The sequence below is a fragment of the Geotrypetes seraphini genome, chromosome 6 (assembly GCF_902459505.1).
Source record: "Geotrypetes seraphini chromosome 6, aGeoSer1.1, whole genome shotgun sequence".
NCBI classification, from domain to species: domain Eukaryota; kingdom Metazoa; phylum Chordata; class Amphibia; order Gymnophiona; family Dermophiidae; genus Geotrypetes; species Geotrypetes seraphini.
Window position 1 is genome coordinate 45923033 of NC_047089.1, and position 20441 is coordinate 45943473.

A 20441-nucleotide genomic window follows, 5' to 3' on the forward strand; every position below is an offset into this window, starting at 1 on the left:
AAAATTGAAAGTCGGGAGGGGGGATTGATGCTGTTCATGTTGCCAACAGGAATGCGTTGGGGGGGCATTTATAGCTTTTTTTTTAGTTTCTAAGGGTATTACACAAAAATAACACAACCCTGAGTTTTTAAAAAGATTTTTTGGGCCTAAATTTCTCAATATTATATGGTATATGTAATTTGATGTGTTATAGCTCCATGTAGATGCCAAATAATATCAAAAAAATCAACCAATACAGAGGAAAGTTAGATATGGATATCTGATCAGAATAATTTTCCATCTGTTTTTTCAACTACCACTTGTATTTTTGTTTTTAACTTTGAATTTAATTTGATAAGTAAGCTTGTTTTTTAGTGTAACACGGTAAAAATACAAAAAAATACCACACGTTAAGCAAACCACCAAAAATATTGCTTGAGTATGCAAAGCCTTGCTGATGAATTGAGGGGCTTCTTTTAGTGTTACTAGAAAGTTAACACAAATATAACAGAGAAATATAAATAGCAAATTGACTTTATCTTGCTGTCACAGTATTCATGGTGATCATAACTTGTCAATCACTTTTAAGAAAAGTCTTGTAACAATTTCTGAGAAAAGTCAAAAGAACTACCCCAGAAGAGCACTATGGGCCAGATTCTCATCATACCACCGAAAGTTAGGCGGCAATAGGCACCTAACTTGCTTTAATTGGTGTTAAATGATGCAGTAATTGACCACATCATTTAAAACCAATTAAAAGATGATTAACAAAAAAGAATAGCTGACACTAAGCAGCCTCCCTGACTGGCACCTACCTATCTGGCAGTTAGCAGCGCAAGGTGATGCTGAAGCCCGGAAAGGAGCATGGTTAGAGGCAGAGCTGGACTTTGGCATAACTACATTTCTAGCGCCTAGACTCCTGTCAAACTGCAATTCTGAAAGCAGCGCTTGTCGGTGATTGACACGCAGCAGGCACCGCTTCCAGAAGCAGCCCCTATGTGCTTTGTAGGGTAAACAAGAAATATCTGTTAAACAATAAAATCTATTTAAATGAAACACAGTGTTTGCAAATGAATTTGAAAATGAAGCTCATGAAGGAAAATGTAAGTTTCAAACCACTTAATCCCATATATTGCAATAAAATCACAAAAGATTCATCTCCCATGTTTAAGTTCTCCCTACATATATTTCTAGAAATAGACCTCAGTAGATCCAAAAGTTCACATCTTAAAATATGTGTTACTTTAACACAGTTTTCTCCTTTATCCACTTAGTCGGTTTCTTCAAAATAATGGTTTTAGTGGCTATCATGTTAGTTTATTTAAATTAAGTTTAAAAAATGAAATATTCCAATCCCTTCACATGAATGAGGGACTTCAAACAGTAATCTGCCACTCAATTTATTTTACCTATAAGCTACCCATGAGAGTCTCTACAAAGTTATGTTGCAAGTAAGTAGCAGCATAACAAACACTACCAGATTTAAAAATGCAACTAAAAAACAAAGAGGTTTCTGCTAAAAAAATGTTATATCCTGATTTGGAAATTTGAACTGAGTATTACAACTAAATTACAATTCAAAAGCTGAAAGTTTAAGTTTTGCGTTTTTACACTATATATAGAAGGATTAGGCTCCTACCTCAATAACCTTTTTCCTGTAGAACAGCATATGATTCCTTAAGGATGGGTTGTGTACCCCAATTTGCAAGTTGGATTGTAGAAAGCATCAATCATTTTTCTCAGCAAAGGCCCCGAAGCTTCCAGATGAAAGCGCGTCTAAATTAGAGGTCTGCACGGGAACGGGGATCGTGGAACTCCGCAGGTCCCGTGGGAATCCTCCCCTAACCCACGGGACTCCCACGGGGACCCCCCTCTGGCCCATGGGACTCCCACAGGGACCCCGCTCTAGCCAACGGGACTCCCACGGGGATGGAAGGCTTTGGAAGCAGGGTTCGTTCATATAATATAATGGACACGTCAGCCTTAGTAAAAGAGGGGGTTTATAAGTTAATTACCTGAACAGAAAACAAAAAAAAAGTTCCACCAAAGAGATTCCACAAGGAAAACAGCAGCGCAAACACAAAAGAAACTGTGGAATTGATGATTCTGTCAGAAGTAATTGCTGCTTTTTAGCATTTAGAATATTGTATACAATTCTGGAGATCGCATCTTCAGTCTCCCGGAAGAAGTGGTGGAGACTGTGTCTGAATTCAAGAACGCATGAAATAGGTATGTGGGATCTCTTAGAGAGAGAAAGAGATAATGGTTACTGCAGATGGGCAGACTAGATGGGCCATTTGGCCTTTATCTGCCATCATGTTTCTATATTTTGGTTTAGAATGGCCAGTGCATTTGGCTTCCTAACATGAACATGAAAATGCACTGTGAAGCCTGAATAAAGTAAAGCGTGGATTTTGCAGAATAATATTGTTTTGCTGTTTTTTTTTACCTCTGAGCACACAGACTGTTATAGAGCTGAGCATATAGCCCCAAGAAACTGCATAAAGGTGCACATGGGAGACAATGTATATTCTGGTCCTCAGGTCACACATCCTTTTTATTTTCCGTGGTTGGGTACCCCTGTTGGGCTCCCGTGCGACCCGCAAGGTATCCCTGTCACAGCAACCAATTTGAGGCTACGAGGACAATCAATCCCCAATGGGTTGTTATTCTGCCAATGACTTGCCCTATCATCAACCACGATGGGAACATGTAAAGTGGTTCTCTTGCTGGATCAAGGTTGCACGAGAGTATCCATTATGATGCTTCCTGATTTGAATCTTTGACTGAAAAACAGGGTTTTATTGCTGTCCATTGATGCCATGAGATTGAATGTTGGACACCCCCAGCATCTTACAATGAATTTTAACACTCTTTGAGACATCACCCATTCCCCTAGATTTTGCATCCACCTGTTGAGGCAGTCAGTTTGGACAGTGTCTACTCACACTACGAGCATTGCTGTTATCACCTGCAGGTGAATTTCTGCTCTCTGAAACAACAATTGGGCTTCCAGCTTCAGAGAAGAACTCTTGGTTCCCCCTAGCCCATTAACATATGCCACTGCTGTAATATTGTTTGAGAATACTCTGACTGCTTGCCTTTCAGCCGTGTTTGGAAAAAGCAGAGAGCTAACTGAATAGCTCGCAACTCCAGTATGTTGATGGACCATGTTTTCTGTGATGGCAGTCATTGACTTTGCACTGGGTGACCTTTGCAATGACCACCCCAGCTGCAGATTGGCATTTGTCATTAGTATCACCCATGACTATGTAGAGAGGAAGGCCTCCACATAGAGTCAGTTTGCATGGCTTTGGAAGAAACACTCGGCCCTTCTGTTGTGTTGAACAGGATTCCCAGATATTCCAGACATTGAGTTGGTTCCAGGAAGCTCTTTCTGAAACTGATAATCCACTCGTGATCTTATAAGAGCTGGACTATCTGAGCAACTGCCTGGTGGAAGTACAGCAAGGACGGTGCTCTGATCAGCCAATTGTCCAAGTGAGGATGAACCTGGATTCCTGCTTTGTGCAGGTAGGCTGCTGCAACCACCATTACTTTGTTGAAGATGCACAGCACAGTGGCCAACCCAAAAAGCAGCACCATGAACTGAAAGTGCTTTTCTAGCACATGAAACCTGAAAAATTTTCTGTAATCTGGGAATATGCAAGTAAGCTTCTGTCAGATCCAGTGAGGTCAACAATTTGCCCAGAGCCACCAAAGCAATGACTGATCTCACAGTTTCCATCTGAAATCTGGAAACATTCAATGTAACATTTACTGTCTTGAGAGCTAGGATTGGCCTCCAATCATCTGAGTCTTTCTTGGGCAAGATGAAGGGTGTCTGGAAATAGCTCTATGGTTCCAGTCTGTAAAGCCTTTGCACCTTCGCTCTGACTTTGGCAGCCTTCTCTGGTCTTCCCACCAGAGCGTCCAAGAAGAGGTCCTGGAGTGAGCAATAAAATTTGATTTGTAGTCCTCTTGAATTATGACCAGCACACATTGGTCTGAAGAAATCTGTGCTCAAGTTTCCTAGAACTCTAAAAGTCTCCTTCCTAGGAAGGGGAGTTTGAAGGCCGGCCTGGACTCTTTGGGACTTCTTAGAATTGGCTGGTATGCATCAGCCAGATGTCTGGGCTCTCCTGGAGCTACCAAACCTTTGTCTAGATCCTTAATAGGATCTTTGTGATGAGGACCCGTAGACTCATAACACATGAAAGGAACCACAATTGGAACTGCCTGATCTTCGTGGTTTACTGTCCATAACACTTGTCATCAGGCCACTCAGTCCTTTGCTAAAGAACATTTGCCTCTTAAAGGAGAGTCTGTTCAAAGTAGTTATATCTCCCACTCACTGCCTGATCCAGAGCATTCTGCAGGCAGAGATTGTATAAGCTGAGACTTTACTCATAATTCCAAGTGTAGACAGCGTCAGCCACATAATCTACCCTTGCCAGGATAACAGGAGAGCAATCCGCCTCCTCCGCGCCCAGATTCTGGCACAGCACTTTGTGGTAGGCTCGCACTACAAAGAATGCTATGGCTGCTGCCTTAAAGCCTAAAGCCAGCGCCTCAAATTGTCTTTTGAGGACCAATCCACTCTGCAATCCTGCGTAGCCTTTAGGATCATGCCCTCTTCACTAAGCAGCGAAGTCTATTTAATAATCTGTGCTACCAGCGAATCCTATTTAGGTGGTATAAACAATTGCTGAAATTCTGAAGCTATGGAATATAATTTTGTCATCACCCTCATCCTTAATGGACTTTCTGCTGTGTTTCAATGTTCTGTTATCATCCTGGCAATCTCTGGATGAGAAGGGAAACACATGGATTGTGACTTGGTACTGCATAACAGTGAAAGCTGAATGGCCGAGATCTGTGGGAACTCTAGATCCAACTCCCTCAAAGAACTTATAACAACTTCAGTTAAATCCCACAATTTGAAAATTCTTTGCACCATCGGATCCTCTCCCTGATCTAGGGCTGCCACTGACTCCTGGCTAACTGCCCCAAACTGTGAAATAGAATACTCCAAAGAGGATGTTTGCTTGGAGAGCAATAACATAGTGTCTAACTATAAATCATCCCATTTCTTTTCTGACTGGACCTCTGGTTCCTGCAGTTCCACAAACTGTGAAGGGGCTGACAGCCTGTAAGTGTTTGTTTAATAGTTTTTGTAGGCTGCATACCTCAGGGTCAGAAAAACGGGGTCAAAGACCTGACCTGGATCCTCTGCCAGTCTGAAATTCGCCTTGTCTCAGGGTCAGGTGCTTCCCCACAGCAGAACTTTGCTGGCAATGCGTAGTCGCACTTTAGAGGCTCTAACAGTGTTTTGAAATCCAGCACTCGTACTTTCTGTGACGCAAGACTCGCAGAGGGACCAGAGAGGGCTAGGAACATGGCTCCCACCCTCTTGCGCACCCCACAGCACACGGATGCTCCTCAGGTGCCTATCCAGCACAAACTTGGTAAAACCACCTGAAGAGTCCATTACAATCAATTTAAACCAAAATCAAGGTGTTTTGGAGGAAGAGGCTTTTAAAATAAAATCGGGAAATCAAAAATGGGCATGGTGGCAGTGTGGGAGAAAACTAAAAGTTCAAAAACACTGAAAATAGGATTTTAGAGGTGGGGGGCCCTTGGGAGATCCTTAGAAAACTTTAGTTTTGCCAGTTTCTGACCCAACCCGATTTTTCCATAGACAGTAATGAGCTCTATTCACAGAACTGCCATGTGCTGTGCCTGCATCAGCTTCTCACTGCAGCTGGAATTGGAGAAGGAGTGCCTCCAGTAGCTTGTCTCTTTGGGCTGACTTTTATTCAGGTTACAAAATCTGAAACCCTCGACCCCCCTCAGGCTCCCACAAGATTCTTTGGTGGTGGATGAGCTGACCTCCGTTAAGACATGGGGTCTAATCAGCCTGCGCTCAAGCGCCCAACTCTGCAATGGCCCAAGCTCCAAGTGTTACAGCAGGCCAGCCAGGTAGGTATTCTTTCAGAAGGCTTGGCCTTCTGGCTGCAGACCCCAACGTTTGACCCTTCTCCCAGACAGAGCTGTCCCATGATTACTGGGAACCTCTTAGCACAGGGAAGCCTCAACAGAGATCTGATTAAAAACCCAAAAATAACAAATCTAGAGCAGAGGAAAAGACGCCTTCTCAACTTGCTTGTCAAAGTTAAGACTGAAGAGAGAGGGCACTGCTCAGGGAGACAAGGAAGCAGAGCTGAGAAAAATAATTGATAGCTTATACAATCCAACTCGCAAGTTGCGGTACTCAACCCATCTTTTTTGTGATAAACATGCTTTCAAAAATAAATACCAAAAGTATTTGTAATTTAAAGGTTGTCTGCTTCTGTGATCACTCATAAGAAAATGTTGTTGAATTAAACCTATCTAGTGTAAAAAGAACATTCAGCTATTTTATTCCTTTGACAGCAGTGATTATTATATTGCCATTACTAAAAGAAGATAAGTCCTCAGTTCAACAGATCCTTCATTCAACACACACTCAATATATCTAACCTGGAAGATAAAATGATCATATCTGCTGGAAGATGCTGCCCATTGGTGACCTTCACAATGTCTCCTACTGCCACCTATTGATTCAGGGGCAGGAATGCAGCAGAATGGAAGAAGAAAAAAAATGAACAGTTTGTCTATGTCTACTGAACATTATTTGTTAATACCTATTCCTTTTTTACAGTTTAGTAAATTACTGTGTTATGTAGGATAAGTTCTCTCCAAGCTACCCCTGGGGATAACTAATGTTAGCTACATGCATCAGTTTATTTAGAAAAATATTCAGCAACAAAAACTTGTTTATTTGTTTTTTTTAATAACTAAAATAGTATCTCAGTAGGGAGAAATTCAGAAAGTCCAAGATTTGTCATGGTAACTCCTGAAGTCTTTTGAGGATTGCGCTTATGTTTGTTTGTTTATAACAAGTCTTTATATACAGCCCTTCATAAAAATATCAGAGTGGTTTACAATCAAACATACTAGCCACAATACTGTTTTCAAACATCAGACCTATTTTAAGCAAGATATATCATGTAACCAGAGTTCATAACATCACTAGGCACTTATCTTTGGTTAAATTATACCCACTTCATGGAGGGAAAAAAAACATCTTAAGCTCAGGACTCAACAAATCCCAGGTGCTAGATCTCTAAGATGCCTAGAAATTGTACCCTGGAATCTAGGATTTCTTCATTTTATTTTATATTTTTAATTTTTTGTGCTGCCACAGACTTCCTTCTTCATCATTGTAATTCAGCTCACTAGAATCTTGAGCTATATGGCATAAAAAGTTTGCATAGTATAACAGTTTCAAGTCTACTGGGACTTAAAATCACAACATTAGCTTGACTTTCTGCATCATTGAATCACAGCAGAAAAGTTAGAAATATTGTATGCTGTTTGATCTACAGCTCAGAGAGAGAGACTGAGTAAACGCTGTGGGGAAGGGGATGAGAGAGAGTGAGGACCATTCACGGTGATATATGAACAGAAGGGCAAGTGGGGAGTGGGATAGACCACATCAACCTTGGGATAGACAATCTTTATTTGTATCAATAGATTCACAACTATAATACATATAAATTCACTTCAAAGTTCACATAAAAATGTCCAACTTTATTAAAGTCCTGGTATGGATAGATGTGACCCAACACGGCCTGTGTTTAGGCCTCCGAATGGAGGCCTGATTTAGGGGTGTGATATATGAAATCTGACTTTTACAGTACCCAATTTCGTGCTATTTGCCAGAGTCCTGTACCCTGACCTGCATTCGTGCCACAACTTGTGCAGACGCCTCCATTTTCAAACAGTTTCCCAGCACTGGAGTGACATCTAGTGGGCAGACTTCATATATCACATCCCTGAGGCAGGCCTCCATTCGGAGGCCGAAACACGGACCATGTTGGGTTACATTTATCCATACCGGGACTTTAATACAGTTGGACATTTTTATGTGAACTTTGAAGTATTATCGTTGTGAATATATTGATACAAATAAAGATTGTCTATCCCAAGGTTGATGTGGTCTATTCCACTCCCCATTTGTCCTTCTGCTGTTTGATTTTGCGTGAGGTTTTTGTTCCTGATGGTAATATATGAAACAAAGAGGCAATTTTCTCTTCTTCACCAATCAAGAGGATGATGTCACACAGCTGAAACCATGCTTCTAGAAGGGAGACTGCTGTGTTTTGGCAGTGATGTACAATGATATGCTAAGGCAGTATTTCTCAACTTCTTCAAGCCAAGTACCCCTTAAGTCTAACAAATATCAACTGAGTACCCCATAGAAACATAGAAAAGTGACGGCAGAAAAGGGCCAAGGCCCATCAAGTCTGCCCACTCTATTAACCCTCCCTCCTAGCTACCCTTTGAGATATCATGCTCTGATGACCCATCCACTTAACTCTACCCTCCTAGAGATCCGATCTGGGCATCCCATCTATTTTTAAAATCTGCCACACTGCTGGCCTCGATCACCTGCACTGGAAGCTCATTTCAATTGTCAACCACTCTTTCGGTGAAGAAATATTTCCTGGTGTCGCCATGAAACTTCCTGCCCCTGATTTTTAGCGGATGCCCTCTTGTGGTCGAGGGTCCCCAAAGAGAGAGCATATCATCTTCCACCTCGATACGAACAGTGATATACTTAAATGTCTCAATCATGTCTCCCCTCTCCCTACGTTCTTCTAGAGAGTATAGTCGCAATTTGTTCAGCCTTTCTCCATACGGGAGATCCTTGAGCCCGGAGACCATCCTGGTGGCCATTCGCTGAACCGACTCAACTCTCAGTACATCTTTACGATAATGTGGTCTCCAGAATTGCACACAGTACTCCAGGTGAGGCCTCACCATGGTGGCATTAGGACGTCGGGACTTACAAAGCTCCTGCGGATACAACCCAGCATTTGCCTAGCCTTGGATGAAGCCTTCTCCACTTGATTGGCAGTTTTCATGTCTTCACTAATGATCATCCCTAAATCGCGTTCCGCTGCAGTCCTAGCCAGGGTTTCTCCATTTAATGTGTACGTTCTGCATGGATTATTGTTGCCAAGGTGCATGACCTTGCATTTTTTAGCGTTGAAGCTTAGCTGCCAGATCGAGGACCAATGTTCCAATAAAAGCAGGTCCTGCGTCATACAATCAGGCAATTTGCTGTTGCTGTTGCTTACAGTGTTACAGAGTTTGGCATCATCGGCGAATAACGTTATTTTTCCTTGAAGCCCTTGAGTCAGGTCTCCTATGAATATGTTGAAAAGGATTGGGCCCAAGACTGAGCCCTGCGGCACACCGCTGGTCACCTCCGACGTTTTAGAGAGGGTACCATTAACCACCACCCTCTGAAGTCTACCACTCAGCCAATTGCTGACCCATGCTGTTAGTGTTTCACCTAATCCCAACGATTTCATCTTATTCATCTTATTCAACAACCCCGCCCAATCTCCACCCCTGACCCCACCACCATAATAATAGTACTTATTGTAATGCAATTTTTTTCCGTTCACTGTTCATATACACACAATATAATCTTATTAATACATAATGGTAACCACAAATTTAAAAAACACAAAGCACACTGTATGCTGAGAAAATGTTAATTATCATTTATATTCATTTTTTTTCAAAGAGATCAAGGCAGATGACTTTAAAATATACTTTTAAAATAATGTTTACTGATACTGCGTGTACTAGCCTTATACATCTGTTATATATATTTTATACACATAATCTGCATGATTTGCAATGTTGATTTGTTTTATGTTTTATTCAATAATTGTACACTTTGTTTTATAAACTTAATAAAAATACTTGAACTTAAAAATATATATATATATAATGTCAACTCAGTAACAACTATAAAAAAATAGACAAATATAGTGCGAAATATAGACAGCAGATATAAATTCTCAAAATTGACACATTTCGATCACTAAATTGAAAATAAAATTATTTTTCTTATCTTTGTTCTCTGGTGATTTTGTGAGTCTCTGTTTGCACTTTCTTCTGACTGTGCATCCAAAATATTTTTTTCTCTCTGCCTCTTGCGTACTTCCTCTCCTCCAAACCTCAATTCCTTCCCCAACATTTCTCTGTCCCTCCATGAGTACAACTTTTCTTCCTCTCTCTTCCACCCCTATTGGCAACATGTCTCCCTCTCCCTCTCATTCCCTCCCTTGCTGCAAAAAGAATGGTGAAAGAAAAAGAGAGAGAGAGATACAGGGTGCATCTCTCCCACCCCCTCTATTGCCACATCCAACATTTCTCCCTCTCTCATGCCCCAGATCATGTGCAGCATTTTTCACCACTGCCCACTAGCCCCGTGTCCATTTTTCCTTCTATCACCCCTCTCTAGCAACATGCAACATCTCTCCCTCCATCATTATGTCCAACATTCCTCCCCCTTGCATCCCCTTCAAATCTGTTCTTCTGTTCTCTCACCACCATATCCAACATTACTCCCTCTCATTTTTCTCTTCCCCAGACATCACTATCTCACTCCTCTCTCTCTGCCCAATTTTCCTCCTTCTTCCTTTCCTCATGTGCAGCATCTCTTTCCCTCTCATTCACACACTCATGCCCAACAATTCTCTCTTTCTATTCCCTCCCTCCTATGTCCCAAGTTAGTATCCCACTTCCTCCCTCTCTTCTGAGTCCCATGTTCATGCCCCCTCCCTTCCTTCTGTGTCCTGAGTTAATGCCGCCCTCCCTGCCTTTCAGCCTTTGTCCCAAAATCGTGCCCCTCCCATGTTCCAATACACTCCTCCCCCCTCCTTTCCCCCTTTGTGCCAGATCATGTCCCCTCTCTCCCTTACTTAATCACTCCAGGGCAGCACTCACTTCCTTCAGGGCTGTCCAGCTGGGCTGCTCCTTCTGCCACTACAGAAACAATGCTAGCAGCCACAGCCACAGCGATAAGAGCGTCCCCAGCCTACCCAGCGGTCCACCACATCCAATCTGCCAGACTGCTAGCAGATGAGGAAACCCCGGTGTGGGTGGCAGGTGAGACCAGGGCATCACCAACACCTCCCGCCGACAAACATTGCACGCGTGAAGGGGAACCTGATATGCTGACAACCGAAGCCGGGCCCCCTTCGAGACATCCAGAACATTTCATGCACCTGCCAGCTGCATCCACCACTCGACACCCACATAAAACGCACTTGTGCTGCTTTTTTGAAGCACACATAGAGAATGCACCAAAAAAACCATGCATAACACTCCTTTTATTACTTGTGTCTTTTCTTTTTTTTAATTTTTCACAGCTCACCAGCTGTCTCAAGAGAGCAGACCCCAGAGGCACTCTAAACTGTAATCTGTGCCGAACAGGCGGCCAGGTGTACAGTTGAGGCTCCTCTAAATTCAGAAAACCTGGGGAGGGGGGGAAATGGTGGGAGGGACTCAACCCTTCCGAGTGCGGCAGCCCTGAGGTTAGTAGGACCCCCAAGCTCTGTCCAGACAGCAAAAGGGACAAGAAAGATCCACTAAATCAGATCCAACAGGCCAAAACAAACCTCAGCACAGACTGTACAAGCTTACCACTCTACCTGCTGGAGACTGAGAAAAGACTGATTTTAATAGGGACTGCATAGCCCACTTGCACTATAGCTAAAAGTTAGTGTCTCAGTTTCCACCTGCTGGCAGAGGAGCATAAACCCATTCTTTTATTTGCTGGGATACTAAAGAAAGAACAATTTTATTTATTCATTTAATAAATTTATATACCACATATGACCTACATGGTTTACATTAAGTAGCATACATAAAATTTGACAATACAACATAATTGTTATTAAAACAAATCCTAAAAAAATAAATAGAACCAAGGGAGGCTGTTAAATAAATCTATATCCACATAGCACAACCTCAAGAATTACTCAGAACTGGAAGGATTACACTAAATTGAATTACACTTTTAGGTGGAATTCAATTTGTCATATATATAAAATGGAAAAAGTATTGGCATTACAACAAGGTTATATTAAAAAATTTAATAAAATATGGGGACCATTGACAAATTATTCTACTGATCAGATATAATAACACATGTATAGAACATATAGAAGGGGAAGGGAGGGAAAACTATTGTAATATTAATATGCTATAAAATTCTGATAAAGGGTTTATTTAATTCACATTGTAAGAACATTTATTAATAATTTCAAGTGTTTTTCATAATTGAATGTATTACATGTATTTCACTTGATGTAAGAATTTAAAAAAGAATAAAAAATATTATAAAAAAAAAAAAAAAGAATATAGGATAACAAGTCCAAGTGTTACTCTTAAGGGAGAAAAGACCTCAGTGTCTAATAGGGAAAATCAAAGCAAGCCATATAGACAGGCTAGTTGCAAATATCACTTGCAGCCAGCAGACACATCCTCGGTCAAAAACTCCCAAAAAGTTGAGGACACAATTTCACAGTGAATTTCAACAGTCTTAATTCTAAGTCTCAAAAAGTTTTCAAAAAAACACTTATCTGAAAATTGTTGTCTTCTCAATCAAATTGCAAACACAAGAACGTGATCCTGGAGCTTGGAAGCAGGAGAAAATCACTCCATAGGACACAAACTCAGAGCATAGCAGCTACTAAATATCACCATTAGCATACCCCCGAAAAGGTCTCCCCAAACTCAGTCCGGCCCAAATGGGGACAAGAAGGACACTAAACAACTTCCAACAGCCCTACACTACCTAAGGGAAGACTGGCAACAGCTTAGCACACCTGAGAACAGTCTGGTTATATTAGGGGGAAGCACAACTACTTGTATTACAGCCAAAAGGTTTTGCCTCAGTCTCCACCTGCTGGTCATGGTGAGCTATTATCCATCAGTGAACTGTATTGGTCTGGAGAGGCACTAAATAAATAGGTTTTCAATAGTTTCTTAAAGACCAATCTAGGTACACAAAATCGCAAAGTTCCAGTCAACCTAGTCCAAAGCTTGACCCCCCCCCCTACCAACATTATAGAATCTTGGATCCTTGAATGAACAATAGACTGACTTTCATTTTTATTTTATTATTATTTATTTATAGAGTTTCAAATTACATATCAAGCATTCACTTGTACAGAAAGAGAGTTAATGAAGATACAACCTTCTTCAGAATATGAATCACATCACACATTAACATGATTTTGTAACAAAGAAACTTTCCAATTAACTCAACTCAAGTCCACAAAACCTGATTCCAAGGTTACATAAAGGCGAAAAATAAGAGATATAATATATAGCAAGATAGACTACAGATAATGCTGAGGTAGGAGCGCCTTATATAAACTATTGAGCAGTTGATTTACCTTCATCCAGTCGAGACAAAGCTAGAAAAGCAGTTAACTGTTGGGGTTCAAAGATAACATATTTAACTGAGTGGTGGCATATAATACACTTACATGGATGTCTCAAGTAAAAGGTTGCTCCCCAATGAAATGACCCCTGGTCTCAGAAGAAGAAATTCTCGACAACGCTTTTGAGTTTCGCTTGAAAGATCAGGAAACATTTGAATTTTACATCCTATAAACTTTTTTTGTTTGTTTTTAAAGAAAAGTCTCAATAGCCACATTTTATCAATAGAAAGAGCTAGTTAGGGCTCCTTTTACAAAGGTGCGCTAGCGGTTTTAGCACGCACGCTAGCTGCTACCGCCTCTCAGGCGGTAATTTTTCAGCTAGCGTGCACTAATCTTGTGCGTGCGTGCGCTAAAAAGGCTAGCGCACCTTGTAAAAGGAGTCCTTAGTATCATTCTAGAAGGTATTGCTATATCTCTATCTGACGTTTCTAAAAGTTTTGACACATTCAATGGTTCTTGATCAATAGTTTTATTGTGTTGAGTCCCTTTTTTATTTGGCAAGTAATACACTTGAGTAAACAGTGGTAAAGTTTCTTCCTGAAATTGCAAAATTTCTACCAGGTTTCTCCTAAGCATATCCCTAGGAGTTACTATAGTTAATCTAGGAAAGTTAATAAGTCTCAAACTGTTATTCCGTGAATTATTCTCAAGTGTTTCTAATTTCTTCCTGAGATTCATATTATCCTTAATTAGGGACTCTTGTATCTGTTTAACCAATACTAAATCTTGGTCAAGCTTTTGAACTGAAGATTTTGAAACAGTCAGATCTTCACTTAATCCCTTCAGCTCTTTTGAATCAATTTATTTTCAATATATTGGAAATTGGGACTAATAGATTTGGTAAAGTTTGCAACTACATCCCATAAGGACTCCAGGGTCACTTGTGCAGGCTTCTCCAAAATTGAAAACTTTTGCTGAGTGTAAAAATGCTCACCTTCAGAAGAAGAAAAGGATTCCTGGTTTTTCTCCGGCTGTCTTTCTTCACCTCCCGTTGCTAACACATCCCCAAATTCTCCTGCAGAGACACCCTCATCACAGTTTCTGGTGTTGAACTTGCCGCCTCATGGGAAAGAACCTCCCCCATCTCCAGGGTTTCCTCGCCCCTGGTGATCCGAGGTTGCGGGGGTGGAGCTCTCATGTCAGGGCTGAGTGTAGTATCCGGCCTAAGAGAGGCAGCTCCGGTTTTGCCGTGTCCAGGTGCCTTCAGCGGGCTAGCATCTGACGTTAATAATGCATCTCCCTGCATCCGCCGCAACAACTCCTCAATATTACCGAGAGTCAGCATTTCAGAGCATTGCGAGGCACCAGCGGCACTCTTGCCCCTCCTCTTCGGCATCAAAAGAAAAGCTAGGCCACAAAGCCATTAGCTAAGGAAAAAAGAGTCGAAGTGGAGCAGTTCAGGAGCGTACCTCTCAGCACGTCTGTTCTGCAGCCATTTTGGAATCCCAATAGACTGACTTTTATTGGAAATTAATTGCATGTTTTTTTCAGATCTCAAACTTCTTTGTGGGTGGTAGAAATTATACACAAATTAATGGACTAGGCATCCATGAAATGCCTGAGCCTTCATGAAATTATCAGGTACATTTCTTGTGGGGAAGCCATAATCAACCTTAGAAGAGGTGGAAAATCCATGACAATTTACAATGTACAAAGCAATGTCAGACTTTAATTATACTGCAATAGCTCTATGGTTTTATGAGATCTACAGTGTCTTTTTTTTAACTAAGCAAAGAATGAAAAACTTGTGATATATCTAAACCCGGTGGTCTCAAACTCAAACCCTTTGCAGGGCCACATTTTGGATTTGTAGGTACTTGGAGGGCCTCAGAAAAATAGTTAATGTCTTATTAATAAAATAGCAGTTTTGCATAAGGTAAAACTCTTTATAGTTTATAAATCTTTCCTTTTGGCTAAGTCTTAATAATAATATTGTAATTTATAGCTAAAGAGACATATGATCAAGAAACTGTTTTATTTTACTTTTGTGATTATGATAAACATACCGAGGGCCTCAAAATAGTACCTGGCGGGCCGCATGTGGTCCCCGGGCTATGAGTTTGAGACCACTGATCTAAACCCTTCCTAGATTCTAATACATTCAAACAGATAACACAAAATCCAAGGTTATTTAATTCAGAAAAGTTATCCTATTTTAATATGAATACACTTCTCCCTCCGAATCTGCAATTTCAGTATCCACAGATTCGGTTATTCATGATTTTGTTTTTCGGAGGGGGGGGGGAGGGAAAAGAAAAGAAAAGAAACGCTGCATCCCGTACCTCCAAGGACCTTACCTGATGGTCTAGCGAGCTTTCAGGGCAGGAGCGATCTTCTTACGCTCCTGCCCCATGCAGATCACTCATACAAAATGGCTGCGGGGAGTTCCCGTCGTAGTCTTGAGAGACTATGGGAACTCACAGCAGCCGGTAAGGTCCGGGATGCCGGGGGAAGGCAGGGGGCGAGTAAGAGCCGGCCCAAATGTTATTCGCAAATTTTCAATATTCGCGGGCCGGCTCTGCCCCTAACCCCCGCGAATATTGAGGGAGAAGTGTAATTCTATTCATAAGAATAAATCCTTTAAATTAAGTTGGCAGATGAGATTTATTAATATCCATTAATTCTAACTAAGACTGACATTTTCAAAGCATTTTAAATATATTATTTTACCTCCTTCCATATCAAAGTTGGCCAAACACCTTGTCTTAAAACTAAAAAAAAAACACACACACACACAAAAAAGCATATATTAGTCAAACAAGAAACAGAGACCATAATATTTTGATGTAGCAAAGTAAATGCTATCTTTCATCTACACTGGGTGCTTCAGATATAGCAACTGCATTTCAACAATTCTGAAACAAAAATTTCTACCAGGAACTAAAGGTGCCTGCTTTCTGATATGCTCACATGCATGCTTCCTCAGACTACACATATGCACTGATCCAAAAAATTCCACCCTTGTCAGAGTCATCATGTGCCTCTTTACAAAACTGATCTCTTAAAATAGGCTAATAGTATTTCTTTAACAAGTGAGCTTTTGAAGAGGTCTGTTAATTAAACTGTATAATAAAGAGAAATACCAATATTAAACACCAAATTTACCCTCCCCCCCTTTATCAAGCCATGCTGCCGAGCAGCACAAGCTAAATGATGAGCCACTCAAGGGATTAGAATGGGTAACTTGGCATTTGCTTACCTTGCTTGGTAGTGTGGCTTGATTAAAGGGGGGGGTTAACATATTTTAAAATCACATTAATATAATATCCATAAGTGCATGTGCATTATGGATAACACAAAAATTATGGCTTTCCAAGAAGAAAATATTAGGCTCCCTTTTATCAAGCCGCGTTAGGGTTTTTTATTTTTATCACCAGTTGCTACAGTAAAAATTTCTGACACTCAGAAGAATTCTATGAGTGTCAGTGCTTTTACCGTAGCGGCCAGCGATAAAAAAAACCCTAACGCAGCTTGATAAAAAGGGGCCTTAATGAGTTGTGTAAATGCAATGCATCTCATTAATATAGAAAAAAACAGGTTTACGTCAGGTTATGATGTAAGAACATAAGCAATGCATCCGCTGGGTCAGACCTGAAGTCCATCGTGCCCAGCAGTCCGCACACGCGGCGACCCAAAAGGTCCAGGACCTGTGCAGTAATCCTCTATCTATACCCCTCTATCCCCTTTTCCAGCAGGAAAATCCCCAGTACCGTACTCTGCCCTATTACGTCCTCTGGAAGCGCATTCCAGGTGTCCACTACACATTGGGTAAAGAAGAACTTCCTAGCATTCGTTTTGAATCTATCCCCTTTCAACTTTTCCGAATGCCCTCTTGTTCTTTTATTTTTTGAAAGTTTAAAGAATCTGTCCCTCTCTACTCTCTCTATGCCCTTCATGATTTTGTAAGTCTCTATCACATCCCCTCTAAGTCTCCTCTTCTCCAGGATGCCCGCTAGACATGGTCCCAAGTTTGGGGCCTTCCAAAACCCAAACTGCCAGGTTTTGAAAATCCATTCAGATACCCGGACAGTCCTCTAAAAAGAGGACATGTCCGGGTTTTCTCAGAAGTCTGGTAACCCTAGCTATAACTAACTGACAGCATAAGCACACTAATGTGCCTGACAATGCTCTTGAACACACCCCTCCCAAGGGGCAGCTGGCTAGTTATGCCTATTTGCCAGGACCCCCCACCCCCACCCCAAGCCTCACTTCTAACAAGTGTTCTCTATAGATAGGAGAACTGATCAGGCACACAAGTAGAGCACAGTTACTTACCGTAACAGGTGTTATCCAGGGACAGCAGGCAGATATTCTTGACTGATGGGTGACGGCACCGACGGAGCCCCGGTACGGACAATTTTAGAGTGATTGCACTCTAAGAACTTGGAAAGTTCTGGTAGGCCGCACCGCGCACGCGCGAGTGCCTTCCCGCCCGACAGAGGCGCGCGGTCCCCAGTTAGGATAAGCCAGCTAAGAAGCCAACCCGGGGAGGTGGGAAGGACGCAAGAATATCTGCCTGCTGTCCCTGGATAACACCTGTTACGGTAAGTAACTGTGCTTTATCCCAGGACAAGCAGGCAGCATATTCTTGACTGATGGGTGACCTCCAAGCTAACAAAAAGAGGGATGGAGGGAAGGTTGGAAATTAGGAAAACAAATTTTGCAAAACAGATTGGCCGAAGTGTCCATCCCGTCTGGAGAATGCATCCAGACAATAATGAGATGTAAAAGTATGAACTGAGGACCAAGTAGCAGCCTTGCAGATTTCCTCAATAGGAGTGGAACGGAGGAAAGCTACAGATGCTGCCATCGCTCGGATTCTATGGGCCGTGACAGAACCTTCCAGTGTCAGTCCGGTCTGAGCATAACAGAATGAAATGCACGCTGCCAGCCAATTAGACAACGTACGTTTAGAAACAGGACGTCCCAATTTATTCGGATCAAAGGACAGAAAGAGTTGGGGAACTGATCTGTGGGGTTTCGTACACTCTAGATAGTAAGCTAGAGCCCTCTTACAATCCAAAGTATGCAGAGCCTGTTCCCCAGAATGAGAGTGAGGTTTCGGAAAGAAGACAGGCAGAACAATGGATTGGTTGAGATGGAATTCAGAGACAACCTTAGGGAGAAACTTTGGATGTGTACGCAGAACCACCTTGTCATGATGAAAGACCGTAAAAGGTGGATCTGCAACTAGTGCATGTAGCTCACTGACCCTCCTGGCAGAGGTAAGAGCAATAAGGAAAAGTACCTTCCAAGTGAGAAACTTGAAAGGAGTGGTAGCCAAAGGTTCAAATGGAGGCTTCATTAAGGCGGAAAGAACCACATTGAGATCCCAGATAACAGGAGGGGCTTTAAGAGGTGGTTTCACATTGAAAAGACCTCGCATGAACCTGGACACCAGGGGATGAGCTGAGAGAAGTTTTCCATGAACCGGCTCATGGAAGGCAGCAATGGCACTGAGATGGACTCTGATGGAAGAAGACTTAAGGCCAGAGTCAGACAAAGAAAGCAAATAATCCAACAATGTCTCCACTGCCAGGGAAGTGGGATCAAGATGGTGAAGAAGACACCAGGAAGAAAATCTTGTCCACTTCTGATGGTAACATTGCAGAGTGGTTGGTTTCCTGGAGGTATCTAGAATGGAACGAACGAGCTGAGACAAAAGAGTATCATGAGAAGTCAGCCCGAGAGATACCAAGCTGTCAGGTGCAGAGACTGGAGGTTGGGATGTAGAAGGGTCTCCTGATGCTGTGTAAGCAGAGAAGGAAACAGTGGAAGAAGAAAAGGTTCCCTGGAACTGAGTTGAAGTAGAAGGGAGAACCAATGTTGCCTGGGCCACCTCGGAGCAATCAGAATCATGGTGGCTCGTTCCCTCTTGAGCTTGAACAAGGTTCTCAACATGAGAGGCAGAGGAGGGAAAGCGTACAGGAACAGATTGGACCAGTCGAGGAGAAATGCATCCGCTGCCAGACGGTGAGGAGAGTAGAGTCTGGAGCAGAATAGGGGCAGCTGGTGATTGTGAGGAGCTGCAAAGAGGTCTATCTGAGGAGTGCCCCATTGAGCGAAGATGGACTATAGAGTGAAAGGATCGAGTGTCCACTCGTGAGGCTGGAGAATTCTGCTGAGCTTGTCCACTAAGGAATTATTTTCTCCCTGAATGTAGATAGCTTTCAGGAATAGATGGTGATTTATGGCCCAAGTCCAGATCTTCTGGGCTTCCTGGCACAAGAGGCGAGAGCCTGTCCCACCCTGCTTGTTGATGTAGTACATCGCAACTTGATTGTCTGTGCACAGCAGGAGAACTTGGGTAAAGAGAAGATGTTGGAAGGCCTTGAGGGCATAAAACATCGCTCTGAGTTCCAGGAAATTGATGTGATGCTTCTTTTCCTGGGCTGTCCAAAGGCCTTGAGTTTGGAACTCGTTCAAATGAGCTCCCCAGGCATAAGGGGAGGCGTCGGTGGTGATGACTAGTTGATGAGGAGGTAGATGGAGCAGAAGACCTCTGGAGAGATTCGAGGATATCAACCACCATTGTAGAGACTGACGAAGAGATGATGTGACAGATATGTGACATGAGCAAGGATCCATCGCTTGGGACCACTGGGTAGCTAGGGTCCATTGAGGAGTGCGCAGGTGAAGACGTGCGAAGGGTGTGACATGAACTGTGGAGGCCATGTGACCCAAGAGTATCATCATTTGCTTGGCAGAGATGAAAAGTTGTAGGAGCACCTGCTGACACAGAGATTGAAGCGTTTGAAGTCGGTTGGATGGCAGGAACGCTCTCATGAGGACTGTGTCCAAGACAGCTCCGATGAATTGAAGTCTCTGAGTGGGGATGAGATGAGATTTGGGTAGATTGATCTCGAACCCCAGAAGTTGAAGAAACATGATGGTTTGGTTGGTGGCCAGGAGAACAGTCTGAGATGAATTGGCCTTGATTAACCAGTTGTCCAGGTAAGGAAAGACCTGAAGGTGGTGAGATCGTAGAAAGGCAGCCACCACAATCAGACATTTGGTGAACACTCTTGGAGAGGAGGCAAGACCGAAGGGCAGCACCTTGTATTGGTAATGACAACGATTGATCATGAAGCGTAGGTACTG

At 42.3% G+C, this 20441-nt stretch overlaps 1 protein-coding gene across 1 annotated transcript in view; it reads right to left on the minus strand.

Moving 5' to 3' along the window:
* The window catches only part of LOC117362361 (phospholipid-transporting ATPase IB-like), a 201090-nt gene that overhangs the window by 23625 nt on the left and 157024 nt on the right, over nucleotides 1–20441 (minus strand). Inside the window, exon 6 of the mRNA XM_033948632.1 lies at nucleotides 16011–16051. Coding sequence (XP_033804523.1) covers nucleotides 16011–16051 — 41 coding nt within the window. The remainder of the gene's footprint in view (nucleotides 1–16010; nucleotides 16052–20441) is intronic.